This window comes from Lepisosteus oculatus, chromosome 20 (assembly GCF_040954835.1).
Source record: "Lepisosteus oculatus isolate fLepOcu1 chromosome 20, fLepOcu1.hap2, whole genome shotgun sequence".
Taxonomy (NCBI): Eukaryota; Metazoa; Chordata; class Actinopteri; order Semionotiformes; family Lepisosteidae; genus Lepisosteus; species Lepisosteus oculatus.
The window spans coordinates 12,966,919-12,993,974 of record NC_090715.1 but is presented as its reverse complement, the minus strand read 5'-3'; the positions used below and the strand labels follow the sequence as shown (position 1 = coordinate 12,993,974).

The following is a 27,056-nucleotide window of genomic DNA, read 5'->3' as shown; positions in this document are numbered from 1 at the left end:
ATTGTCTTACAGTAAATCCCCATTTCATCTGATGTATTTTTTATTGATTTTTACACTTGTTCTTCTTTCTCACTATGTACAGTGTCCTTTGGTTTGGAACGTTATTTGCTTTAACAAATGTTTGGGTCAGTGGATGCCAGCTGAGAGCTTCAGTTCCACCTTTCACAATAACTGCCAAAGGTTTGGAAGGAAACAGAAAAACAGGTTAGAGACCACAGGATGGCAACTGTTACTGTATGTCCCATATTTATCTGATGCTCACGCTTTCGGGTACAAAGCAATATCACTCGCGCCACCTGCTGGAAGTTTTTTTTTAAGTGTGCGTCACGCATACTTCTGCTTGCAGGTGTCCTGGATCTTGTGTAGTTGCCTCTCGTTGGTGCTGAACTCCTTCATCAGCTCATCGCGGCTGTTAATCTCCTTTTGCAGGTTCTGGTGAGTGTCGTAGAGGAAGAGCTCATTGGACAGTTCCGCCTGGCGTTTCCGCAGCTGGCTACAAGACAGGTAGAGCTCCTCTTCGGTTTTCTGGATGTGAAGAGAAAAGGATAATGAGAGAGCAGGGTTTTGTGGGGGAAAAAAACATGAAGTCTAACATTAAGACTGCTGAAATATTTCATTTGCTTCCTGACCTCTAATGAGCAAAAAATGTTTTCGTTCATGAAATTATGCCTGAACATTTATTGGCAAAACAAATGAATTTTGGCTTCCACCTGAAAATGTAATCTGAGCACACTGTCCTGTTAATACTTAAGGTAACAAAAAATAGTTGCAAAGATAACTGCAATGTGAGGTAGACACCCAGTAGTATTCGTATAGTACATACGCAGGCAGAACTGGGTGAGATTAGAGTTTGACCTCCTTTGTAACTTTCTTTTAAAACTCTCTGGGCTGCTGTTATAAAAATAACAGATATTAATACCTCATCGGAATTATCTTCTTTTCTTTTCATCAGAGAGCCTTACCTCCACCTGCTGCACATCGATGAACACCAGAAGAGAAGCGAGCTCAATGTCTTCACTGAATCCGTTTTTCAAAGGAACAGATCGGTATCCTAGCAAGAGAACACCAGGGGAGTTTAGCACAACCAGCAGAGCTTGAAGGGAATCCTTGCTGCTGGCTTGTATTATTAATAATATTATGTAGTTTGGGTGGGGAGCTGCGTCAGCATGCGCAGGCTGCAAAGGAACAAGTAATAGGTTTATTCCCTGCTGAAAAGAAAACACAATGTTTCAGCCGTGGAGCCTTCTTCAGGTGTGAGCAATAATAATATTATGCAGATCTTGGTGTAGAGATGCCAAGCAGGGAAACAGAGGTGCTGTCTTCTTTGGAACCCGTTTATACAGGGATCTAGACAATTAATGTGAATTTTCGGCAAATTTTCCCTGCTGCATGAGCATACTTGATTATACTAGAGAGCAAGGCTAAAACAAGTCAGCCCTTTTCCCCCCCACAAAAGACAGATTGTTTAGATCAAATTGTATCTACTAATGTTGTGTGCCACATTAAATCTGGATCTATTTTTTGTCTTAGGTCTGGATTTCAGCACTTGTTTTTGAGAACGGGATGCCTCGTTTGACGTGACTGGTCTGGTTTGAGTAAAAAAAAACACAGTAAATTATATAATAGTGTTTGCTGTTCTTCTTGGATTTTGGTTGAACAGTGATTGGTTGTTTAACCTTGTACAGTACGCGTTTCAAATGGTTTTGTCTTTGTGCTCTTATTTTTCGCAGCACTTGAACAGATCTGCTGATAGAGACTACTGCAACACTAAATAGCCAGACACACAGTTCACATATGACAAGCGCTATGTTTAAAACTGTCATGATTAATCAAGGCATTTCAAAATGTGTTTTTGAACACCGTTCTCTTAATTATGATGCAGAGATCACGTGAAAAGCAATAATTACAGTTTAACAGGAGGTGTCTTGGTGTAAAGTAAACCAAAAAGCCCCTCGAGTCCCACCTGTCTTGATGCCCTTGACAGGGAAGGTCGCTTCGGCCAGGAAGTTGGGGTCAGAGAACATGTCCTCCTCGTTGACCACGAATCGCAGGAAGGTGAGCTCTGGCTCGTACACCATGAACTGCACGGGCTCTGGAGGGGCCGGCCACACGGGGTTCAGCCCATTGTCATCTGAGGGGCAGAGAGCAGGCCTGTAAGCGGTTCTGTTCTCACCTTACGCCCTCAACTCTTCCAGTCCCTGACAGTGCAGGACTCGCACAGCCAGAACACTGCTTACTGAATCGATCTTTAATTGCTCAAATGACCCTCGGAAGGAAGAGTGTGACAAAGGTTCAGCAAAGGGTGGAGGGAAGACTTGCAATGGACTGGAATGAAAGACGTCATGTTGCCATTGTCTGGCCTGCATCAGCAGAAAAAAAGCACGATATACATGAAAGCAATTAAAATCATTATTAATTATAAATCGGCTTCTTTTAGAAATAGCACAGTAACCGGTCACACAGTAATTAAGCCAGCTTTTCATTTTGAGAGCCATCTACTGTATTTTATCTTCACAAACATGTTCTACTTTGCAAATGAGTAATAAGACTATATTACTATATATATATGCAATACTCCATCCATCTGCCCATTTTCTAACCGATATTTCCTTTCAAGCCCAAGTCAAACTAAACATTCATGGTTGTGCTCATAAACCAAAAGACTTAACAGGAACCTCCTTATCTAAAAGGGCTGTAACTCTGGTGTCCTGGCCAAATTTCCCTCTGGTCTTTACCAGTCATGGCCTCCTAATAATCCCCATCTATGAACTGGCTTCATCACTCTGCTCTCCTCCCTACTTATAGCAGATACAGTATGTGGTGAGCGTACAGGTGCACTTTGGCTGCTGGTGCACCATCCAGATGAAGGCTACACATGAGCGCAGTGCCCAGAAAAGCAATATATAAGAGTAAGGAATTTATGTTAAAACCAGTTTAACAAACAGCTGTGTTTCATGAGGGCACTGTCAAAACCGAATAGCAGTACAGTCTTTATTTCCAAACAGGGGACTTACAGTCGTGGAATGGATCTGAAACAGTTTATACTGTAGATGAAGAAGACCATAGTAATGCTCGCAATACTTACTCTTCACGATCGTTTTGAATTTGCTTTCTTCTGCATTAAGTCCACAGAGCTCTATTTCTACAAATGGGCTGGTAATGCTTCTGCCAGGTTTGGGGAGGTGGCGGGCAGCGATTACCTTTCAGAACACAAGATAAAACTGATCACCACAAATTCGAACAAGCCTACGTTACATCCTGCCGGGTGTGCGGCACTGCAGTGACACACCACCAAGAAAAGAGAGAGATCAAAGGCACAGTTAGGAAAAAGGTCATAAAGCCATTTAGACCGTCAGTACAGTAGAACGTACCAGCCAACATGTTTGAGACAAAAGTAATAACCTCATACTTATACTGTAAACCTCTCTGTGACAATTTGTTTCATAGTAAGCAGTAAGCAGGTTTTGATGGCTACTGTTCGAAATATGTCAGTGTCAAGAATCGCAGCCATCATATCTGGTCATTTCTAAAATGCAACATAAAAAAGTCAATTAAAAACACACAAAAATAGTGCATTGGATAACAGATGTCTTTGGTTTTCACTGCCTCAGGGTAGAGATAGATTATATACTGGTGGTAAAAAAAGAAACCCTCCGTTTCCGAATAATCCATACTTCATTGCTTTCAACCAACAAAAAGTATTAAATATTTAAGAACAGTAAGCTACCAAAACAAGCCCATTGGTATACATGAGGTGTGAAGCCCTTCTCATAATTAGGCACCGCACAGTAAATGTTCGAATTGACAGTTAAACAAGTTGAACATTTTTAATTGCATCCAAATTGAAAGACGTGATCCTGTAACTCCTCCTCTGTGTGGCTAAGTGGACACTGGGGATGAGTTCAGTTTTGCAATAACTGTTTAAACTGTCTCTGCTATCAACACTGTTCGTACCAACTTCTGCAGCTGCCAGCTGCTCAGAATTTCCCCACTTCCTGCGAATCCCCCCCGTCACAGCCCTGCTACAATCCTCATGGATTTTTCCGATACTTAACTACAGTATGTCTGGAAAATGTGCGATGCATTAAGATGCTGTAAAATGACAAAGTTGGTACTTCGGTACATAAAGTGTTTTAGGTGACTGCAACAAGCCAATCAGCTCCTCTGTTGAAACAGATGCTCTGACTTCCTCAGATCAATCACCTACTGTAATAGAAACCAAACAGGATGAATGCCTTAGTTTCCAATTGACCCCTAAAGACCTGATGAAGCAGATGAAGAACTGCTTTGCATGAAGGAGTCCCTTACTCGGACAGTGATGATGAGCTTGACGTTTCTTCTCTCCAAGTGAGGGTCATAGGAGTCATTTCTCATCATCTCCGGCTGGAGCACGTAGCCAGTCCTTCCATTGAGGGTGAATAAGGCGTTGTTTAGCTGCATGTACTTGTCTAAGGTTAAACAGACACATTTCTTAAATTGCTTATTGTGTAACAAACGCGACCAGATCATAATCATACAGAAGAGGGTACAGCTAACTGATATATACTGTGTGTGTGTCCGTTTAACCGTTGTTTCATAACATTATCCAATGCTTGTGCTTTAAAAGAAAAAAAAATGAAGCAAATGTATCCGGGTCACTTTAATACTAAAAGCCTGGTCTGAAGAATTGTGCTTAAAGGGACGCTGTCCTTTAGATTTGACTTCCTGTTCACTCGGTCATTAAAATGATCACATTGTTTGTTACAGTAGTGTTTTTAACTAAATTCCATTCTGGGCTTGTACAATCTGGTCTACCCAAAGTTCACCCCTAAGTCAGCCGTCCATCTATTTTCCAACCACTCCTTCCAAATCTGGGTCAAGGGGGAGCTTGAGCCAATCCCAGCAGGCGATGGGGCACAAGGCGGGATACAACTTGGTAGGGACTCCAGTCCATCGCAGGACAGATACAAAGACACACACACACACTCACACCAGGGACAATTTTCCCAGAAGCCTATTTACATACCGGTATGTTTTTGGAGTGTGGGTGAAAACCAGAGCACCCAGAGGAAAAACAAACACGGTCATCCCAGGTCTGAAATTGTACCCAGAAGCCCAGTGTGTTAACCACTGCACCAACATGCTGCCTTCACCCTTAATTAAACTGGAGCCTTTTCTCACTCCTCCACCTGATCTGCTGTGGAGCAGAACAGCTGCTGCGCATCAACCAGGAGAGAGCTGCACTTCAGTGGTGGATAAAGTGAGTTCCCTCCTGTTTGGGAAGTGCTCTGGGATGGTTTAGGATGTCAAGTGCTCAGTAAATAATGACGTCTGCTGCTGGTGAGTGTGGGCATCTTACTTGACCTAGCAGGACCCGTTGAAATAAAGATTTCTGGGGACTGGAGCAAGCTCATTCTTCAAAAATATACTGAGAGAAACTTTGTACCCATGTGCTTCTGTTTTCGATTATTAATGCCAGTCATCACCTGGAGTCTGAAAGTTAAGAGCAACCATATGACTCCCACAGGTCCAGAGAGGGTAGGGGTCATAGTTGGAGGAATCCACTCTTTGGCCTTTGGGGTAGATCCTACTCAGAGCCTTGCGGTTGTATCGAAGAAATTCTTTGGCTGTCCTCTTGGGTACTGGAGCTTTGTTCTCCACAAAAGAGCGGATTTCCTTGTAGTCGTACTGTGCTGGAGAGAGGAAATCCACCACTTTCATTACCTATATTGTGGTAGTTTGTTATGCAGTAGTTTTAAAAACTTACATTTACATAAACTTCATTTATTTTACCTTGGTAAAAAACCTCATTGAGAATTTCTGGGGTTCCTATGAGAAGATGACTTGTAGGTGGCACTTGGATGCTTTGGTTTGATCAGGGGTGGTACTTGGTCCAAAAAGTTTGAGAACCACTGGTTTAGGGTATATTAAATACTAAGTATTCAAAAACATTCTCTTTTGAAAACAAAACTACTGAAGCCCAACAAGTTAAATGGTGTAATTGATTGATCGGTTGTTCAAGAGGAGTTTGAAATCTAATCTCACTGTTCCATTTACCCATGCAAATACCCTCTGGATACCCAAATGTCTGTGCACTCCGCCCTCCTCCCCAGCTTCACAGTCTCAGCTGCCTCCCTGATTCATTCCTCGCGAGTGAGCTGGTCCGTTACAGAGCCGATCTACTGACAGGACTCCAATTCCCACAGTCACATGAATTGATGCCAACGTATGAAGCACAACATCCATTTATATTCATCAGCTTGTGTCAGCAATATTAGAATTGGACCAAAATACCGAATTTATAGTATATTGTCTAGATAAATATGTGCGCACATCAAGTTAAAGTGGCTCTAATCCGTTTCCTTCATGCGAGAAGATCATTTGTGATGCTGGTTGTCCTAGATTAAGCACTTACCAAAACTGTCCTTGTCTTTGCTCCTTGGCTGACAGTAAACGACAAGGTCTGACATCTCAATCGCCACCAGGTCCCTCTTCTCGCTCTCTTTCTGCTGCTCTATCTGCAATGAGAGCAACACAGCGCTGACTGCACACAGCTGGGCACAGTTCTGGACCTCCTCGTGAAGACACAGAACCAAGGCAGGTCCGTGAGGCAAGAAAAACGCAAAAACAAACTCAAAATCGGCATGACACCAGGCAGAAACCTAATTCTAAACTAAACCACAGACCCCCGTTCCTTTAAAATATAAGAGACCTAGTGCATAGCTGGCATTTAGCTGAATACAGGCTGATTATGAAATATTGTATTGAGGCAACTGAAAGGTGAAAAGTAAAGCATGAATCCAGGAGTAGTTTGAACACCAGATGGCGATATAACACCAGTATTAACCAGGTTCTGCACTGGATCACCAAGAGAGAAAACCGCAGTGTCTCCTGCTGTTATCCAAAATTCACTGCTTCAGGGTGCACAATTGTCAACACTGGGCAAACACCCAGGAGATGACATTTTACAGTATGTAGAAAAGTGCAGGGTTTAACATGCAGGTAGCAAGAATGTACTATAAATATCAAATGGAATACACTGCTCTTGAAGAAACTGCATATGAAAAAGACTGAAAATCTAGTCAACTATGGTGAGAAGCAATACAAAAGCAGACAGAATGTAAGCATAAAGGTAACTGAACTGTTAGAACAACATATCAGAAATGTCAGTCGTAATAAGGGTTACATGGAGCTCATTTGGTTGCTTGTAAGCTTACCACATTTAAAAGGAGTGGCACTGTTTTATACTGTAAGTAACAGGAACTTTAAAATACCTGTGGGTCCACCTCACTATGCAAGTAGTTTATGAAAGAAGTTGACTGGATTAGTATTGAGAGGATATACTATAAGCCTTAAAGAAGTAAATCATTACTTGTGAAATTTGTGGTACATTATACAAAACAAAGGCAAATATGTACTGTCGATGAATTAAGAAGTTCATAACCTTAAGAGAGCGTCTCCGTGGTTCAGCATAAAATAAAAAAAGTAAAACAGAGAACATATTAATCATCTGTTATCTAACCATTTTGTGTTACACTTTAACAGTGTACAAAGATGATTGCTTAAGCGTTGTCACATGTGAAATACTATAATGTCTCCACCCAGTAGAGCAGGAAGTTCCTGTGTGTGACACATTCTAATAAGCAAAGTTTTCTAATCAACAAAGACACCACTACAAAACAATTACAGGTCAGTGTTTTCAACAGCAACCATAATTGACCGCCATGCAACATCAGTGGTTCAGGGATATCTAATTCCCTGCAAATACTTGTCAGGAGTAATACAGGTTTCAGGCTGTCTCTCGATGCTACCAGGTTTCAAATGTCTTACTAGGACTTGGCTGAGCGGTGGCTCTGTGGCTCAGGATCTGCACCTGTGGCTGGAAGGTTGCCGGTTCGTATCCCGTGGACGGCAGAGGAATTGTACTCCTGAGCAAGGCCCTTAACCCCAACTGCTCCAGGGGCGCTGTATAAATGGCTGACCCTGTGCTCTGACCCCCAGCTTCTCTCCCTGTCTGTGTGTCTCATGGAGAGCAAGCTGGGGTCTGCGAAAAAGACAAATTCCTAATGCAAGAAATTGTATATGGCCAATAAAGTGATCTTAATATTTGGATGATTTGGACATGACACAATGGTTTCTTCCAAAATTAATTTTTAGAAAAAAGCTATACAATTGCAAGGCAACAGAGACTTCCTGAGCTATGGGGCTGATATGACCACTACCTCTTGGGTACCTCTCACCTTGAACTGTTTGCTCTTCTCATTCTCTGTGATTGCCCAGATGACCGTGTACCAATCGAAGAGCTCTTCCACAGTGTCTGTGGTGACGTCGAAGGGCTGCACACCCTCCTCCTCCTTGGTTTCGATGGTGAGCAGAAATTGCATCCCATTCTTCTTCTTCTGTGTTTTACCTGTTGTCGTTGTACAGGCTACAGTCAGGCATCGGCTGAGCTTCACACAGAAATTTGCACTGTCTTCTGGACAGGTCTCTATACCTTTACCTGCACTGTAAAGTCTGACTCACCCTGTTTTTGAAAATCCACATAATGTCCATTAATAGGCATGTTGGAATTAATATTTTCTTTAAAATATTTCAAAACAGGGGGCCAAAAACTTATTTCACTTAAAAGGCCTTATTCACACCATGATATTCAAATGGTTGTCTAACTCAGGTTGTTAGTTGTTTGAAGGAAACCATTAAAATATTGCTCAGCGGGGCAATTTCAAGCTTCTTGGTCTTGCTTTGCCTTTTCTATTGCCAGAACAGTCCTGACAATACTCAGAACTCTGTTCCCAATCATCGTGATCTACCAGCTCAGCAGTGGCAAATGTTAACAATACACCTCCAGTTTTCCCGTTGGGTTTGAATGGGTCTTCCAAGAATCAAAGGCAGAGCTCTTATTTCCGAAAAATATAGCCTGCACTTTTAAAGGTCGCCCAAAGTGACAGATCGGGTTCCTCACTGCTTGACAGAGCTCCACTAATACGCCTACTAAACATTTTATATTTCCACTCTGTCAAAGGCTGAAAGTCTTCAAAACACCCTCGTGTTTCATTTTCCTTTCAAGTCAATAAAGCTCATCTCTAGCGTAGTAGTGAAGTAAAAGCAACTGAAACTTTAGCTGTTAGAATTTCTACATTTTGTGTTGCGTTTACCAAGGGAAGAACTGATGTGATGGTCACTGTCACTTGCATGCAGCTGTGAAAGTACCTTTTAACACATCTAGCGTGATGAAAGATAAGTTAAGTAAGTTCTTACAGACGGTGCATTTGGAAAGATCCACTATTCCTTTGCAGAGCTCTCCAAGAGGGTTGTCTTCGACGACCTGCACAAAGCAACGAAAGGTAGTTTTTACAAAATTGTCTATTTTCAGGTCCACTTTCCTACCATTGTCTCTCTGCTGTGTGTCTGGTTTTACTTGCAGTTCCTGTCAAGACAACCACAAGCTCAAACTTTGCTTTAAAACCTGGAAAAATATCTTCCTACAGCAGCCTTCAGTAATATCAATCACAAAACGGCTTATTTAAACACTTGTGCTTATGTACAATGCTGCACTTTTTAATCAATTTGAAGTGTCCTACAGAATGTTATATGAAAATACATAAATCCTTTAAAATGCATTTGACCTACTTACAATACAATGAAAGTATCATTGGTAATACCAAACCGGACTGCATGTACAGTATGAGTGCAAGAGGCTTTCTCTCTTCGTCCCAATATCAAACCCAGAATGCACATGCTCTCGTCTCTTGCTTTTGAAAGGCATGGGAACCCCTGCCCAACTTCACCTGGTTTATTGGCTCAGCATTGTTATTGTTGGAAACCTCCTCTACGTAGTTTGAAGGAAAGAACAACTGCACTTTTCCCCCATAGTCTCCTTTCCACCTGCAGGGACATTGAAAATGATCATGTTCACAACATCCACAAGGTCACCCTGTTAAGTCAATCTGATAAATCATTTGCAAGTGCACTGCCCAAATCCATCCACCTCAGCATTACAGTTCTACATGCTATTTTCCTGTGTACAAAATCAGAAGCGCTCCTACAGTATATTGTTATATAGTGGAGTGCTTCCCTTGACAGCCGAAAGTCTACCTTTTGGGAGGCAAGCATACAAGAAGAGAAATTCCCACCCAATCAGCCCGACCATCAGTCTAAGAATGAAAAATCACCAGCCCTGTGCAATTCAGTCCTAATTTCCAAGGTACGTAATCTGGCAAAGTGGAAATGACTGCGCTAATGCTAATCCATAGGCAGAATTCACTATTGATATTATTACTAAAACCAGTTTGACAGAATCCCCAAGCAAGCATACCTGGCTCAAGCTTAGAAGAAAAGCTTAATTGTAGCACAGACCAGCTGATTTTCTGGCTCTGCATTTAGTTTTAGGCCTCAATTTTTATGAAGTGAGACTGAAACAACTTTTATTGTTCCCTTACCAGCCGCCATCTTCCTTCACAACATTGTGGATCAGAGCTCCCTTGCAGAAGTTCAGCTCGTCTGATCGCATAGCTCTGTAGTCGTAGAGTGCCTTCACCGTGTTCTTGGGCTGTCAGGGGGAAAGAGACGAGCCACCTCAGCAATAGGCATATAGCGGGGGATCTGTGCAGCAGTTTTAAACAGCTTTTGTGGGAGATGCTCTCTCTTTTGTCCTGTAATCGCTCTTCAGTTTTGAAATCAGTTCACAATGAATCCAAAAGCACCTCTGCCCGTTTCTTGGCACCTGATGCTACTGGTCATGCACAGCAGATGCCTGCAACCACTGAGAAACAATTCAATAAACACTTCTGTCCTTGATAGTTTATGTCTAAAATAAATGCACTGCATCTAAAGGGAGAGCAACTGCATGGTCTCTGACAAGGAAAAATATTTTGCAAATGCTAAAATAGATACTAAAATGTGGGAAACAATATTCACACACACCATCAAAGACAGTGGAAAGAAAATGAGAATGAATAAACAGCCATTGGAAATTAACCTATGCTGATTTTTGCTCACAGAAATATATTCCATTTCATTTTATTTTTACCATTAATCGAAATTAACTTACCAAAGAGGGTTCAATTTCGTTGGGCTGCACGTACATCTTGAGTTCATACAGAGAGGCAGAATCTCTCTCCTGTCAGACACAGCACAAATTTGACTTGAAATGAGGCTAGTGCTTACCACTTCAACACCAACCAAACCACAGTAACAGTAGGGTACAGCACAGTTTGTCAGAAAGTTCTAGAAATAATGATATCCTGTCATAGTATTACTTAAGTGTCTTCTTCACAACCTTACTGCTTGATGGCCAAAAAGGATTTGGAAACTAATCCTGACTCGCACAGGTCCCAGAGACTGAGAATTTAAATGTCCTGGAAATTTTACACGGATGCCTAACAACAGGTACTGTAACTTCAAAATCACTGCCTTGTCAATAATAATAATCGTCAACACCAACAATAATTCTTCTAATTGAAATCAGAGAATCAAAATCTCAGAGTATTCTTGAAATCTGCATACTGTAATTATTCAAAAGGTATTTGTTTAAAAAGGTAAAAATTTAATTTTTCTAGCCTTAGTTGGAAATTTCAGCATGATCTACAAAAGGTCTGTAGAGTATTTGTAGAGGTACAGTATTGGTACTTTGGTAAGTATTCGTATTTATTAGCGGAACAGAAATGGAAGGAGTGAAGGTTTATGTTATCTTGTAGATCAGTCCGAAAAAATGAATGAGACGGGTATTCACCTCTTGAGCCATGTTTCTGTGCAGGGGAGATGGAGAACAAAGTGCTAGATACTGAGACAGGAATTGATTGCTATCCTCTCTAACATGCAATAAAAATCAATCTTATTTATTTATTGATTTATTTTGGATTATGTGGCATGTTTGCTAAGAAAAACTGAAATCTGTCAAATCTGTGAAAGTAATTAATTCTAGAATGTTGATTAAATCCTGTTTCCTGCAGTGATACACAGGCATTTCTGGAAAGATTTATCATTAATACAATTTTTATTGAGTCTGCAGCCAGGGATTGGTAACTAGCACGTTATAAAGTCTTCAGAACTTTATAGCCCTGTGCTATCACATTGTACTGTGGTAAAATAAAATCTGAGTAAAAGCTTTTGAGATGGATGTCTCTAAAATAATGCTGGCAAAATGCTCAAGAAGGAAATAATGGATATTACAATATTCATGTGAATAATTTTAATTTTTTCATTTACTTTCAATTTTGGTGGCACACTAGTGGAGAGGTTAGCATTGATGCTTTACCGAGGCCCTGTGTTCGATTTATGGGGTGCTGTCTGTGTAGAGTTTGTATGTTCCCGGGTTCATGTGGGTTTTCTCCAGGTTCCCATTTCCTCCAAGAGGAAGACGGGTTAATTGGATTCTGGGAAAACTGGCCCCGCTGTGCAAGTGTTTGTGCCCGTGTGTGTTCTGCTGTATATGATGGACTGGCATCCTGTCCAGGGTGAACCCTGCCTTGTGCCTGTTGCTTGCAGGGATAGGCTCTGGCTCCCCCACAACCCGGAACTGGACAAAGCACATTTAGAAAACGGATGGACGCACTTTCCGATTCTGCCAGCATTTTAAATTCTATGCAATTTTGAGTAGCGAAAAGTGAATGAGAAACTGAAAGAAAAAAAACGATAAAAAGTGAACTCTGTTGGTCGTGGCCCCCTGCTGTGTTTTTTAGAGCACGAAACAGCGCAAAGTGGCCTTTGTGGTACAAAAGAGACGGTTTGCCACAGGCAGACCAGCTGGCCTGGGTCTGAGTCAGGGGTACTTACCGAACTGAACCTCTTCACCAGCTCTTCGGTTACGGGGTACCGCAGTTTAATTTTGCGGTATAGAGGCTTGGTCCTGAAATAATTCACCAGCTCCACCAGGCTCTCAAACTCGGTCGAGGTGCCCAGGACAAACATGGAACCCTCTCTCTGAATCCGACAGTGTTTCACCTTGCCATCCCCCCTGGAATCACAGCATTCCATTAGCACATGCACAGCAAGGCCTGCAGCTTCCACAGCATGCTTCCCCTCTTCCGACATCCGCTGAGACTGTGTTTCATGTCCATGTTGCAAGTTTAACAAAGTTTGTCTCATGTTTGCTCCAGCAGACTCTCTGCCCCCCATTGTAAGAAAGTGGCTGTAAAAATGGACAGGCGCAAGGCTAGCTGGTGACGTAAGAATGTAAAAAAAAAACAGAAACAACGTCTTTCACTTAAAAAAGTCAAGTTCAGAAAATTTAGAGGTTTGGAGTTTAAAAAGTCAACCTTGCACAAGATTTTGCAGCTCGCCTTTGTAAGTCTGATTAACTTCAATCCAGATTGAAGTGTTTTTTAGTTATTTCACATTTACAGATTTGGAAAATTATTCTTACGTTAAATCTGCACAAAAACTTAACTGTAATGTGTGTTTGTAAAAGGAGACGGTGTTCACTTTGAAATGCGAAAACTGTCTAATTGTCTAATTTATGTAGTGCTAAAAAAGAAATTATTTGTTCATTCAGCAAAACGTATCCCACTTTTCTTTCTGAGACTCTCCTGGAGTTTTCAGGTTAGTTTCATGGAGTAACCAGGTCCTTCAGACATAAAATGTCAGTTAAATCTGATTTTGAGACCTTGAATACTACACTGACTCCTGGAGAAGGGAGGCAGGTGGAGGTAAGATGACCATGTGCCTCAGGTGGCTAAAACTGTAGCATTTAGTCAAGGTTTCACCTGCAGGACTAATGAAAGAGGTGAGAGGGAAAAACTGAAGGAATGAGTGATCATGTGAGTTCTTAGTTAAAAAGTAATAGCATACAGTAACTCATATGTAGGTTGTCCAGTTGAAGCAACAGCTACTAAGGTCTAAGGTCTTCTGACCCAGCCAGTTCATCAATGAAGAAAAAGAGAGGAGCGTTATTTCTACAAATGAAGTATTAACATCTAAAAAAGAAATATATCTAAAGTAAAGGGTAAAGGGTAAAAGCAGCTGGTGTGGTGAATTTAATCAGAATCTTCTTGCATTTGGCCTTTTCCAATTTATACAGTTTATGTAGCACTTGTCAGTAGATTATTTTAAATGAATGATAGCACAGTAATATGGAAAGTACCATATTTTTCTTGCTTCGTGTGTGTGTGTGTAAATATAGCCAGGCATTTCCTCTGGTAAATCATGGGATTATAATCGTCTACTTTTAATCTGCAGAACCATGACAGACAGCAAATGAGAAATCTGCCCTCACCGAGAATAAGGTAAATCATCTCATCTGCGTCACAAGAGAAGGGGGATTTCACCTGAAAGTGATGGCAAACGAGTCCGGCTCCTCTCTCTTGCGGATTAGGAACGCTCCATCACGGGGGATCCTCATCAGCATGTCCTCGGCTTCCCCCCGGCTCAGGTTGTTGTAGTACCACCTAGCGGAGAATTAACAGACAATCAGGAGCACGTTTCATCATCCCTCTCGCGTTTGTGAGATAACAGGAGCTGCACAAAGCAATTTAACACACAGAAGTAAATGTCGTAATTAAGAGAAACGTAAAGCCTACTCCCGTCTTTCGGATGAGACGTTAAACCGAGGTCCTGACTCTCAGTGGTCATTAAAAATCCCCAGGCATTTCTCAATAGGAGTAGGGAGTTATTCAATTCAATTCAACTTTATTGTCATTAAACTTACACAGGTGAATAGTATAATGAAAAGTGTTTCTCATTAGTCACTCAGGTGCAGTATATAAATAGGACAGAAGATAAGACAATAGACAGTAACACAATAGCAATAACAGTAACATGTAATAACATAATATAAATAACATGTAATCAAGTAATCAAAACTGTGCAAAATTCCGCAAACAGAGAAAATTTAACAGGACAAAAACAGTGCAAGGTAATTCTTGGAACAGTGCAAAAAAATATATAGTAAAATAGTTATCTCAATGTCCTAGCCTAATTTCTCCCCTCGGCCTTCACCATGGCCTCCAAATTGTCCCTATGCATAACTGGCCTGCACTGGCCCTGCGATGGACTAGCGCCCTGCCCAGGGTGTACCCTACCTTGCGCTCGTTGCGTGCCAGGCAGGCTCCAGCTTCCTGCGCCACGGATTAAGCGGTTTGGTAAATGACATGACATTATTCCTACTCAATACCTAAGGTGTAAAATCAACCAGGACCAGAGTGCCTTGGCATAAAACACCTGAAATTAAATTCCCCCCTCTATCTGCCCCTCAATTAAAAAATGAATGTTTTCAAACTAACAACAATGCTTTCCTTTTGTACAACCTGAACAGAAAATGTGGCGCTAATTTCCCTGTAACAACACTACACCCTATTGATTCAGTGCATTAAGATAACTTGAGTACTTCATTATTGAATCAGTTTTTGTAATTTTATTATTATGTATTTTTTTATAGTAGCCATTCCTAATTATTGAATAGAGTCTGTAGTGCTAATACACTAATTGCTTATTTGAATATTCTTAGCAGAACATTAATTCAAAGTTATATTTCTAAGCATTTCTGGGGATCTTAAAATAATCCTCAAATCCAGTCAATAGCTGAAGTATTCCACAAGCAAAAAGAACTTTAACAAAAGTTATTTGTATATATTTTAAACAATATACTGTAGTTATTTCATCAACTTTCAAAGGAAATGCAACAAATTTACTTTGCCTTTGTCTTAAGTTTGAATTAGTCAACAGTGCAACATAGTTTTGTATACTGCACTTAAAAAGCTGTTTTAAGGTAGCCACAAGTGTTTTATAACACACTGTATACAGTTAACTAGAATTCAGAACATGCTTATAGCGTACATAGTTTAAGACTACCTGTATCTGGAACACTGCTAGCATCTCCAGTAAACCAAGTGAGCGTCATGTCATGACCTCTTTAATCAGACTTGCAATTATCACACAACACACTCTAATGGAGGTGCTGAAGATTTCTCAACAGTGAAAACCTCCAACTCGCTGGAGAGCTTTTCTGAAGAGCTCTGCACTTTGTACCAAACATCTAAATTTTTGCAAAATGCCGGTGCAAATGTGACCAGCTACTAAATATATAAAAAATCCCATTGCACTGTGAAGTTTTATTGAAGTGCTTAATGTTTTTGAGCACTTAATTCAAACAGCTAAAGCAAAATGCTCCAAATATAGCCCATAAAAGCTGTTCTGAAACTGAAAAACAGAGCCAAATGGGGTGACAATACTGTTATTCAAAGAAACAATATTAATTTTCCATCAATGGAATTACTTTAGTTTTTTTAGCAACATGAATTAGCTTCACCTGTACAGTTCCTGGAAATGTGTTATTTATTCAGTTAGCAGGAAAAAAGATGATATATTCAAGCAAGTACACAAATGAAGGAGACCCTGACACAAATCATGCGAGACAATTAGGAAATACTGAAAATATGCAGAATGGCTCAAAGACATCTTTGCCTCACCTTCACTCTAGCCACCAACACAAATATAAATATGTTTTTGTTTCTATTTTATTAATGAATACAACTTACAGATCATATAAAAAGTGTGAATCCTTACACCACAATATTGTAATCTAGAAATCGGTGCTCGCTCTTTAATTTGATCTTTGCCATACATACAGAATATGTGCAAATTACCAGCTTCTTTAAAACACTGTTGGCTTTCAAAACTTTTTCCAGTAACTTACACAACCCTCCAATTTGAGTTCTATAATCTACCTACAGTGCTATACCATGGTAAAAGAACAGTATATTTCAGTAAAGCAGTCTCAAAGATGAACTGTGATCTAAAATACAGACCATGGAAAACTGTCCACTTTGTGACAGGCTACAGTACACAAAGCACATAGTACACACACATAGCACACTTTCTTGCAGTCAAGTTTATTAATGCCATGTTATTAAGCAGAAACATCTGTCTGCTAATTCACATATTCACCACTGCCTGGTAACATAGACCACTGCTTTCTAATCAGCAGTACAAGAAATGTGCACAATTCAAAAATCAAAATTTCAATTAGAAATATTGAGTGCTAATTAACAAGCCTTTCTGCAAATAAAGAAATTAAGTGTCCACAGGAAGGTGTCTGTAAGAATTTGCAAGCACGTTCTATGTTATGTAGTTTAGGTATTTTTTTCCTATAAAGTAGTGGGGTCAGGTGGTACAGTAGTAATTGAGTAATTAATTAAACTTCAACCCTTCTAGTTTTCATTCCAGCATTGTTTCAATTAATTTATTTTACTATTTGACAAAGAGGACAAAAATACAAAAAATGTTCAGATCGCTGACTAAAACTGACAATTTTAACAACATGATTGAAATGTACAGTATGGACTCAGGTAATGATTCAGGATCTTGGTTGAAATATTAAATTTACAGTTATTTTCAGGCGATCACACCAGTCCTTTAAGGGTCACAATGTCATTTAAATAACACCTTCTTCTGGAGCGATTAGCCTGCTTTCAAATGCTAGCATGCCAAAAAACAGGTGATACAGACACACAATATATTCATGTTGACTTCTGCATTTACAAGTAAAACACAATAAGACAGTCCTTAAAATGCAAAATTCCTGTGACTTTGATTGATCTTAGTTTGCAGTATTATCTTAAATTACACATTGTTACTAATGATATTAGCTACACACGTACATTTTTTTAAATAAAATATTCATAGTTTTGAAAGCATTCTTTGGCATGGCAATCATTATTCTGATTTGTTAAGCCTTCTATTCTACAGTGTAGGTGCAAATCAGTCTGATAATACACTTCAACAGCAGAATGCCTCCAGGTCTTATAATATAGCACTGACCTGAATCTTCACGAACAATTTAGCTCACTGACAGATTATATGAAATAAAACTTCTTTAAAAATTTGAGTTTAAAAATGCATCTCCTTAAGGCTAATTAAAAAACAGTAGTAATGAAAACCATATGTATTTGCAATTGCAGCAATATATTTTATTTTAACTAAAAATAAAAGTATAACTCTTTAAAATTAAAATTAAAAACACAATTTGTAATTTTTTAAACACTATGCCAGTTTTGTGTTGTCGGGGGAGTAAACTGCATTAACCAGTTGGAGTTATTCATCATTTCAGGTGAACATGAGATGAGGTGAGCAGAGACATCTAGGTTACCTCCAAGCAAACACTGAATTTCGGCAAGTGGTTTTCAGCTTAAACCTCGCTTTAATTTTGTGTTAACCAGAGAACTATCCCACAATGACCATGGTCTCATTTGCAAAAGTCGTCCTCATGCAATAATATGCGTGTTCTTGTACACGCAGAGGCAGCAGAAATTATTTTTGCTCTGACCCACATGACTGAGAGATGAGGCATACAGGAACTGCGTGGGGCAGGCAGAGCGATATAAACCTTTCAGACCTGAGGGAATGAACATCACTTCCTGGTTTCAAGGACCCAATACATAATCTTCTGGAGACTCCACTCAAAGCGCTATACAGGTAATGGGGACTCTCCTCCACCACCAGTGTGCAGCCCCACGTGGATGATGTAACAGCAGCCATAGTGCACCAGTACACTCCCCACACACCAGCTCTCAGTGGGGAGGAGAGAAGAGTGATGAAGCCAATTCATAGACAGATTATTAGGAGTCCAGGGGGAAATTTGGCCAGGACGCTGGGGTAACACTCCTACTCTTCTTGAGATCACCCTGGGATTTTTAATAACCACAGAGAGTCAGGACTTCGGTTTACATTCGGTTTTGCGCCTTTTTACAGTGTAGTGTCCCCGTCACTATACTGGGGCATTATGACCCACACAGACCACAGGGTGAGCGCTACCTACTGGCCCCACTACCACCTCTTCCAGCAGCAACCTTAGTTTTTCCCAGGAGGTCTCCCATCCAAGTACTGACCAGGCTCACACCTTCTATGCTTAATAAGATTCAGCCCCAATAAATAAGGGGCTTTAGGGAATGTCCTACACCGTCAGACTGAAAGAACCAAACATTTTTAGGCATCGAATAGTCGACTCTTCGGATTTCTTCAGAGTAAACACGAGCCAGAGGGGATAAGCAGAAACTGCATGGAAGCACATTTACATTTAGGAGACACATCATTATCCAAAGGGTTGTGAGAGTATGAAACAAGCTACCCAGCCATGTTACTGTGTTTTTTCCCCCCAAGACATGGCTGGATGAGATCCTGGGATCTATTAACTACAAAACAGACTAGATGGGCAACGTGGCCATCTTCCCGTTTGTAACCTTTCTTATGCTCTTAGTTCGTCCACATGCACTTGAAAACGGCAGCGCTGCACTCACTCTTTGCACTCGTGGGGGTTGGGTCTGGGCACAGCATCAGTGAGCCGCAGGTCAAACTCCAGGCAGCGCAGCGGGTTCTCCTTGTAGTGGAGAATGAGGCTGTAGACACTGTCGAAGTGCAGGTTCTCCGTCAGGAAGTAGAAAGTGTTGCCGTTCTCCGTCCCTGAGCGAATCCGACAGTGCTGAACTCTTCCGCCCCTCCTGGAGGACGACAGATCGACCACAGATCGGAACTCACCCACGACACAAAAAAACCAACAAATAAATAAAATAGAGACTTTAACCGAATATAGAACCATAAACATTTGCACAGTAATGCATAATATCTTATGCATTAACAGCCGACTAAAACACGTCTTTGCTGCACCGAGCCAATGGAGGAGGTCACACAATACCAAAATGACAACGTGAAGTCCTTGAGAAAGGTGTCGCTCTCCCGCACCAGGAACGTCCCATCTCTGCCCCCGGATTCTGCACAGAACTCCTGCAGGAGCCTCTCTGCCGTCTGCCGGCCTTCTCTCATCTTACCGTGGAACCACTTCTCCGTGAAGTGCAGCTCCGACTTCTTCACATTCTGGAAAGACACGGCAGGGCGTATCTGAGGCCGCGCAGGTTCGTTTAGAATCGTTCACGGAATCAAACGTTCGAATGATTGAATCGATCATCCGGACGCTGTGGAGGTGAATTACTCTGAGCCTGCGTGGTTTCATTCGGAATCATGCAAGGAATCAATCATTCTGAATCAGTCGTTCTAATGTTTCAATGACCAGAAAATTAGGAGCTCCCCCACGTTCAAATCCCTGAATAATACCTTGAATCTCTGCAAATAATAAGACTAGGTTGAAGAGGATGTGGCCTTTGTTTCACCAGGGTTTGAACTTTGGCAGCCCAGTCATGTCTCGTTTTTTCAGTAGGATTTCTTTGACCATAATGATGGTCATCGAAGTGCAGGTTTTTAACAGGACACCAGTGTGATCTGGCCAGGGTAGGTGATAAAAGCCGATGTCATTTCCACAGTTCAAACACAAATTGTTTGAACTCTCAACAGCCTGAACAGCCTATCGTTGACAGAGTCTGTTCATTTACCATGCCTTCTACATATTTGGGTCAGCTATTGTATGAACTCGTGGGAAGGCAAAGCCAGACATATTTAGGAGAAATAAATTCAGGAGAATTTTCAAAAACACTGATGGGATCATTTTGACCAGGAGCAAAAAAAGGAAAGAACCATGTGGTTGAAGTTCAGGTGTTGTCCAGTAAATGTTTAAATAATTTGAGAAAAGTGAAACCAAGAAGAAAAAATCACCTTTTTAGCATCCTCTTCTTCTTCATACTCTTCTGCATAGTACAGCTTGTCACCAGCAATCCTACAGTAGTGTCGGTTCCATTGCTAAAAGACAGAACGATCATTGAGATATCCCCAAGAGAGAATTGGCAAACAGCTCTTCGCCAGGCTTCAAGGTTTGAAAATGCACTGTGGCAACTGAACACCAGATTCTCCCTTTAATGAAACCTGTTGGCGTTTCAGAAACAAACCAACCAGTCAGGACTGTTTTCTCTGTGGGAGTGCTATAGTTACAAGGTACTGTCTAATACAGGATGCCTGATGGCATTTATTCCAAAAAAATGAATGCCATCAGGAAAATGGGATCATTAAAATTCAAAGCTGAAATACCTCTGCATTACATTTTTTTTTGCTTTATTGTTAATTGTGGAAACTGTATTAAAGTCAGTAAAACGAGGGAAAAAGAGATTTGACTGGAGAGATTAAATAGGTTACAGAACATGTAAAGCATATATTCAATATAGAGGGTATGTACAGTATAAGATGTAGCTTTCAAATGAGCAAAAATATTTTTCTTGCTGTCATCTGCAAGACATTTTATAATCTCCCTGTATATCACTGGAAAACATTATTAATGCACAGAGCTGGGTCATTGATGTCATGGTTTTTACTGAGAAGTGGGTAACTGCATTACAAGTGTTGGGCACTGTATTTTGTTCATGTACTGCAAATATGTTGTGCTACACAAATGCTCAATGTGCTCAGTGTTGTGCAACTGCACCTCATCTACTGGGTCCCAGATGAGCAGATCTCCCTGCTTCTCTCCTTTACGAAGATCTCCTCGACCTGTCCCATCATCTGGTCTCCCCAAATCATCAATTGAGCTTAGCTTCTTATGCTACAAACAGAAGAAGGAATAAGCAAGGCGAAATCTCCGAACCACAGCATGGTTACAGGATCAACAACAGGGAGCAGGGCCACAAAATGTCCTTGACCTTTCCCATGTCCTGCATGCTGTTGCATTACCTTGATAATGATTCTGCCCTTCAGCTGCGTGGGCGAGGGCAGCTGGTCTGCAATCTGTTCGACTGGCTCTGTCAGTAACTTCTCCTGAAAAACCTCCTGGAATATTCTGGCCATCTGACGCTGCTGTTCAATACAGCAGTGCTCTTCGATGGACAAAATGAGAGGGTACCTAGACAGTACGGACAGATCAAGATTATCCCACAATGTGACAAAAAAAAATGATCTTATTGAAAATGGTGCTTTTTTTTCTTCAGAATAATGCTATATACTGTAATTAGCAGTTTTGATTTGAAAGAGGAAAGTGTAGAGCACAGATGCGAACTTTACAAATTTGATGAATTTCATGAGAGCACAGATTATAGGAAATGTAAATATAGTGATACTAGTGTGTTTTAAACTTTAAAAATCGAAGCTGAAATCTATTTCATCTATCAATCTATTTACTTAATCCTTTTTAAAGCCTCAGCAGACACAAGAAAAAAAAAACAAACCATTTCGAGTTACTCCGTACCTGAACTAGAGAACAAAGGAAGATAAAAAACTGGACATTTTAGAAATCTTAGAACTTGAAACTTTTCCCTACACATTCTACTTGGCGTATCCCAAATACCAAGATCCGAAATAGACATACAAAGACATATCCTACTATCAAAATCATTCTAATTACTCTCCTAAATGTATGACACCCAAGAGCCCCATCGCCAAGAAGCCTGAACACTTACTCTGAGGCAACAAAAGCGTGCTCGTTGATCGCCCTCACAACATCTTCAAATTTGATCTTTGTGGTCCTCGTCCAGCCGTGGTAAATGATGGGCTCCCCCGGGCCATCCCAGCAGTCCACTGTACAGCAAGGGAAATGGCGAGATGTTCATTTTGTGGATGCCCAAGACATCGCCTGAAACTAAAGTTTTGTTTTTATCAAGCATTCATTCAAATGAAAAAAACACCATTTCTATCATGCAACAGATATCCAGTGGGAATGTTTCATTTATCCCATAGGACAATGTGTAAATCCGAAAGCATAAGAGCTCCAAAACACAATAAAGGTTCCAAATTAACATGTGCATCTGGCTGGTTTTAACGATCCTCAAAACCCATCCGCCAATTAATGACTTGACTTTTAAGGTATCGACTTCAGCAACATGGGCAGGTCTGTTTCAGACACGCATTGCTCTTTGTTAACCACTGCCATTGTTTTACATCTTATTTCTGCAACAGAAAATAAAAATATGTGTTCTGGAAGTACACAATATTGAAAGTAAATTAACAAGCTGCTGTAGCTGGATCACTGAAACTTGTATACGTGTAACTAAAAATGAAACGTAACCTTCAAGACCAATCTTTCTTCAGTGGTAAAGTTTTGGTCTTCCACTGAAAGTCAAGAGTTGTTTTTTTCTAGAAAGTGAACAGAAAGTTGTGGAGTGCAGAACAGACCAGTAAAAGTGCACTAACCAAAGCTGTGCAGTTTTTTTCCTCTGTGGACTTTTGCCTGTTACCCATGGTGCATTTATTAGGTTTTCACTCCTCAACTCTGGTTCTAAAGGGCTTCCAGTATTTCATACAGGCCTTCATTGCACTTTGCTACTCTGACTTACCACAACAGGCATTTCTAAGCATTGTTTTTCTTTCTTACACCATGATGTAGCCATGTTTGATGTAATAAAATAGTGGACACATGGTAAGACCACAGGAACCCACTGCAAATAGGAAAAGTGCTATACAGAAGTAAATGTAAAAGCACCACAACAGACATTTATAGGGATTCACTGGTCACTACAGTCACTGCTTAAAGACACAACTGACTTTAACTAGCAATTCTTTTTGTAGATCTTGACATCCTTTGAACACTGATCATTGAACATTTTTTTACACTTTATTATCTGGTTATAGAACTCAATTTTTATCACAACTTCAAATTTCTGCTATACTGTATTAAAAAAATGGTGGGTTTAGCACACACAGTGCTTTATACATAGTATACAGTGCTTTACGATAGTTGCTTAAACTGGTATTATGTAAAATAAAATGCATTATAATTATAAGGTTTTAATAAAAGGAAACTGACGCTCAATACATCGACATCCCATCCTCAGACACCTGACATACGCTTCTGTAGAAGATTCGCTCCGAAGCTGATCGCCTGTGAGGTACCTGAAGAGACAACAAGCAGATATTAATGACATCACATTTGCTTCACAAAAAACACTAATACAGTGTTAATGAAACTGATAATAAAAACAAAAGCTTAAAGACACAAGGCACTATAAAAAATATTCTCTGGAACACTCGCTCATAAAGGAATCATCAACTATCATGAATAATCCAGAAAAATGTCTTAAACACTATCAATAGAAAAATCTTTTTACACTACATAGCCTTGTGGTCAAAGCCAATACCATGTCCTGAGAGGAGAGGCATAAAGGAGAGAGAGGAAAGAGGACAGATGGAGAGCATGTAACACAACAGCTCACTGGAGAAATGTACATAGCCATGCTGCTGTAAAATACGATGCAATTCATTTCCTATAGCGAAGTATTAGCTAAAAAATATCTAACATGCATTTCCTTTTTCATAGGAGAGTGTACTTCAGTCAGTATTGGATCCTCTTCCTTTCTCTTTGCTTTCACTTACGTAAAGCTGTGTAGATAGTGTTGCAGTACTATTTGTGTCACACACACTTAACACTTAGCTTTTTCAGACATATGTGGGTGTTGGCTTCAGGACCTCACGCCTCATGTCATTTTAGAAATAGGACACAGCCGCAAACCCTCAGCTGTGAGGAACAGACTGAAAATCAGACCATCAGATCATTGGTAGATTTGAACTGTATTTAAAGCTTCACTAGATTATTGGAAGGCACGGACATGGAAAAGGGGTCTTCAAAGAAAAAATACACCAAAATACACAGACTTCCCTGGCCAGAAGCAAAAACTGAAACTGTAAACCCCAACATAAAATCTTTAAAAGCTCGAGCACAGGCTAAATACACTGCAGAAAACGCCAGTCACAGCTACTGTAAAGACGGGAAATGGAAGAAACAAATCCCTTACGTGTTGTGAGATGAGTTGATCCAATAGTGAGACAGCGGATTATTCATGTCCTGGGGACAGACTTCCGAAAACTTCTCATCCCAAATAGAGTTTTCCTTGGAGAACAGGTAATTCATGAACTGTAATGCAAGATGCAGAAAAAAAATAGTTACAAAATTGTTGCATTACTTTCAGAGAATCTGGAAAAACCTAGAACTTGCATTTCCAGCCATGCTACATTATACCTTAGCTACACATCAGGGCGACAAATCAGGCCATACAAGCTCATTTCTGGAGGTCTAACAAAAAAATTGGTACTGCCTCATGTTCAGTTGTGAGCTTTATGATGCCGGTGACAATGTTTAGATGACCTAATTCTACATTGATTCTAATTCTACATTGCCTTTCAGAAAATTCCATTATGTATGAACGACAAATGTATTTGGAAGAAAGGTTTTCTTTAGAAGGTAGCAGTACCTCGCTAACTTTGAATTCGGGATCATTGGTCTTCCTCATGGTGTCATCAATAAAGGTGGTCATGAGCTCCCGAACCATGTTTAGGTCAGTGGCCCAATTCTCCTGTGGTACAAGAAAAGTACAGCATGAAAGTTTGGAATGAATGAATTATCAAAAATCATCAGCCTAGGTTACAGCCAGCGAAGGCAAACCAGTTGTGTCCTGAGAAGCAAAGCCTGTTCAACACATTAACCCTACTGTCAAGGCACATCAGTATTATCAGTTATCAGTATTATTACAAAAACAGAAAGAAGATCCTCTTGGTGGTGACTGTTAATACAAAAGATCATATTTCAGGGAACTATGCATTGTTGCACAAAAGATAAAACAGAACAATGCTTTTACCTTCTGCTGGTAGAGGAGGAACCTCTGGAAATCATACAGAAGAACTGCTGAAGCATCTGGCTTGTCAGTGTTACTAAGCAACATCATTGACAGAGACAACAAACAAATCATTATTATTATCTTCATCATGTCAGGCAAATACGTTTCCGTCAAGACAACTTGTATTTGCATTCATTTACTGCTAAGCTAAGCATGCTAAGCATCATCACTGACCCAATCTGAGTGAAGTACCCTGCTCAAAGGTACAACAGCTGTGCCCCATATGGGACCTGAGCCCAGGGCCTTCTAGTCCAGAACCCTAACCACTCCTCCACACTGCTGCCTACGAATGGCAAAAAGACACATTGCTGGATCTGATTGTTCTTGGCCCATTCACTGCACAATTACAAAATTATAGTGGTAAGGGTGACATCAAAGCAAAGTGCTGATGTTATATGCTGTATAAATTATCCACCTTTATTATCCTGATCACTGTATTTCAGAAGACCACAGAATTTCATGTGACCAGTGCTACATTAAAAAAGTACAATGACTAAAGTAAGAAGAATGTGAAACATGTTAAACAACTAGTTGAATTAATCTCAGTTATAAACTTGCTGGACTGTAGTGCTGAACCACAAATGCCACATTACTATCTTATACAATTTGAAGTACAGTGTATGTTTCAGTGAGAGGGTACAGGAGATCTGCAGCACTGTGGTTCAGTTTCTACACCACTACCAGGGGTCATGTCAAGTTGGAGAGCACCGATGGTGCAGAAGAAAAAGGAATTGCATTTTCTACACTTTTCCAGGCTTAAGAAAAAGTTATCTTTTTTAATTTCTATTTGATAGGGGACCAAAAGAATGTATTGAAAGTGAAAATAAACCTCACCCCATGATAAAAGAGCAAGACTCCTTCTTAAACTCCTCAAGAACCTGAAGGTGAACAGAGAAACAGTATCATCAAGAAGGCAGCACCACTAGTTCACAGCTACCAAGTAGAAAACATGGTACACAGCCCAAGCAAGCTTTCAATATGACAGAGCTGCCATTTGAAACACAGTATAGAGGGCAGGTATTATTAAAGCTAAGCACTATAATATAATTTTCTAAACACATTGAACATTTGTTATGTGGCCAATTGCAGATGGTTTTTTTAAGTAATTCCCAGAGCTCCCTTAATTGTTTAACTGGTCAATAACAGGTGATTTAGGGTGACTTCTTCGACTTTTTGGATTTGAGGTCTTCAGACACAGGGTTGAACACCACTAGCATAGAGGACAATTACAGCAACCAAATTAAATCTTCTGCACCAGGCCCTGCACGGTCCATAAGATCACATTTTCACATAGAGAGGCGTGTGGGTTTGGTGCTTCATCACAATTTAATTTGCTCATTATTTCAATGCGGCAGTCTGCTGCACTGACAAGCTTCTTCCCAGGAATGGAAATGCACAGTAAAACAAGACACAGTAAAACATTACTGTATATTAGTGTTGCACTTCTCTGGGAGCCAGAATGGTACTAGTGCACATTCAGCAGAAGAACAGCGAAAGATCAGGACTACATTTTGAACACGTCAGAGGAGGAGAGTGAACATGCTGTGGAACCCCTGGGGAGCAGGCAGCTGATCTCTCACAGTGAGCCGAGACCAAGAGGAAATAAAA

General features: G+C 40.4%; 1 protein-coding gene across 5 annotated transcripts in view; it reads right to left on the bottom strand.

Annotated features, from left to right (window-relative positions):
- Positions 1–27,056, bottom strand: part of plcg2 (phospholipase C, gamma 2) — a 96,328-nt gene that overhangs the window by 740 nt on the left and 68,532 nt on the right. For all 5 annotated transcript variants that reach the window (XM_015368099.2, XM_015368100.2, XM_015368101.2 and 2 more), the window contains 25 exons: positions 26,283–26,326; positions 25,410–25,482; positions 25,026–25,127; positions 24,570–24,688; positions 23,585–23,670; positions 22,242–22,359; positions 21,520–21,688; positions 21,275–21,391; positions 20,515–20,598; positions 19,604–19,782; positions 19,209–19,409; positions 14,244–14,363; positions 12,754–12,934; positions 11,030–11,098; positions 10,419–10,528; positions 9,768–9,864; positions 9,238–9,304; positions 8,220–8,389; positions 6,395–6,497; positions 5,466–5,672; positions 4,309–4,448; positions 3,086–3,200; positions 1,964–2,131; positions 963–1,051; positions 335–525 (listed from right to left, as the gene is read on the bottom strand). In XM_015368099.2, coding sequence (XP_015223585.2) covers positions 335–525; positions 963–1,051; positions 1,964–2,131; positions 3,086–3,200; positions 4,309–4,448; positions 5,466–5,672; positions 6,395–6,497; positions 8,220–8,389; positions 9,238–9,304; positions 9,768–9,864; positions 10,419–10,528; positions 11,030–11,098; positions 12,754–12,934; positions 14,244–14,363; positions 19,209–19,409; positions 19,604–19,782; positions 20,515–20,598; positions 21,275–21,391; positions 21,520–21,688; positions 22,242–22,359; positions 23,585–23,670; positions 24,570–24,688; positions 25,026–25,127; positions 25,410–25,482; positions 26,283–26,326 — 3,119 coding nt within the window. The remainder of the gene's footprint in view (positions 1–334; positions 526–962; positions 1,052–1,963; positions 2,132–3,085; positions 3,201–4,308; positions 4,449–5,465; positions 5,673–6,394; positions 6,498–8,219; positions 8,390–9,237; positions 9,305–9,767; positions 9,865–10,418; positions 10,529–11,029; positions 11,099–12,753; positions 12,935–14,243; positions 14,364–19,208; positions 19,410–19,603; positions 19,783–20,514; positions 20,599–21,274; positions 21,392–21,519; positions 21,689–22,241; positions 22,360–23,584; positions 23,671–24,569; positions 24,689–25,025; positions 25,128–25,409; positions 25,483–26,282; positions 26,327–27,056) is intronic.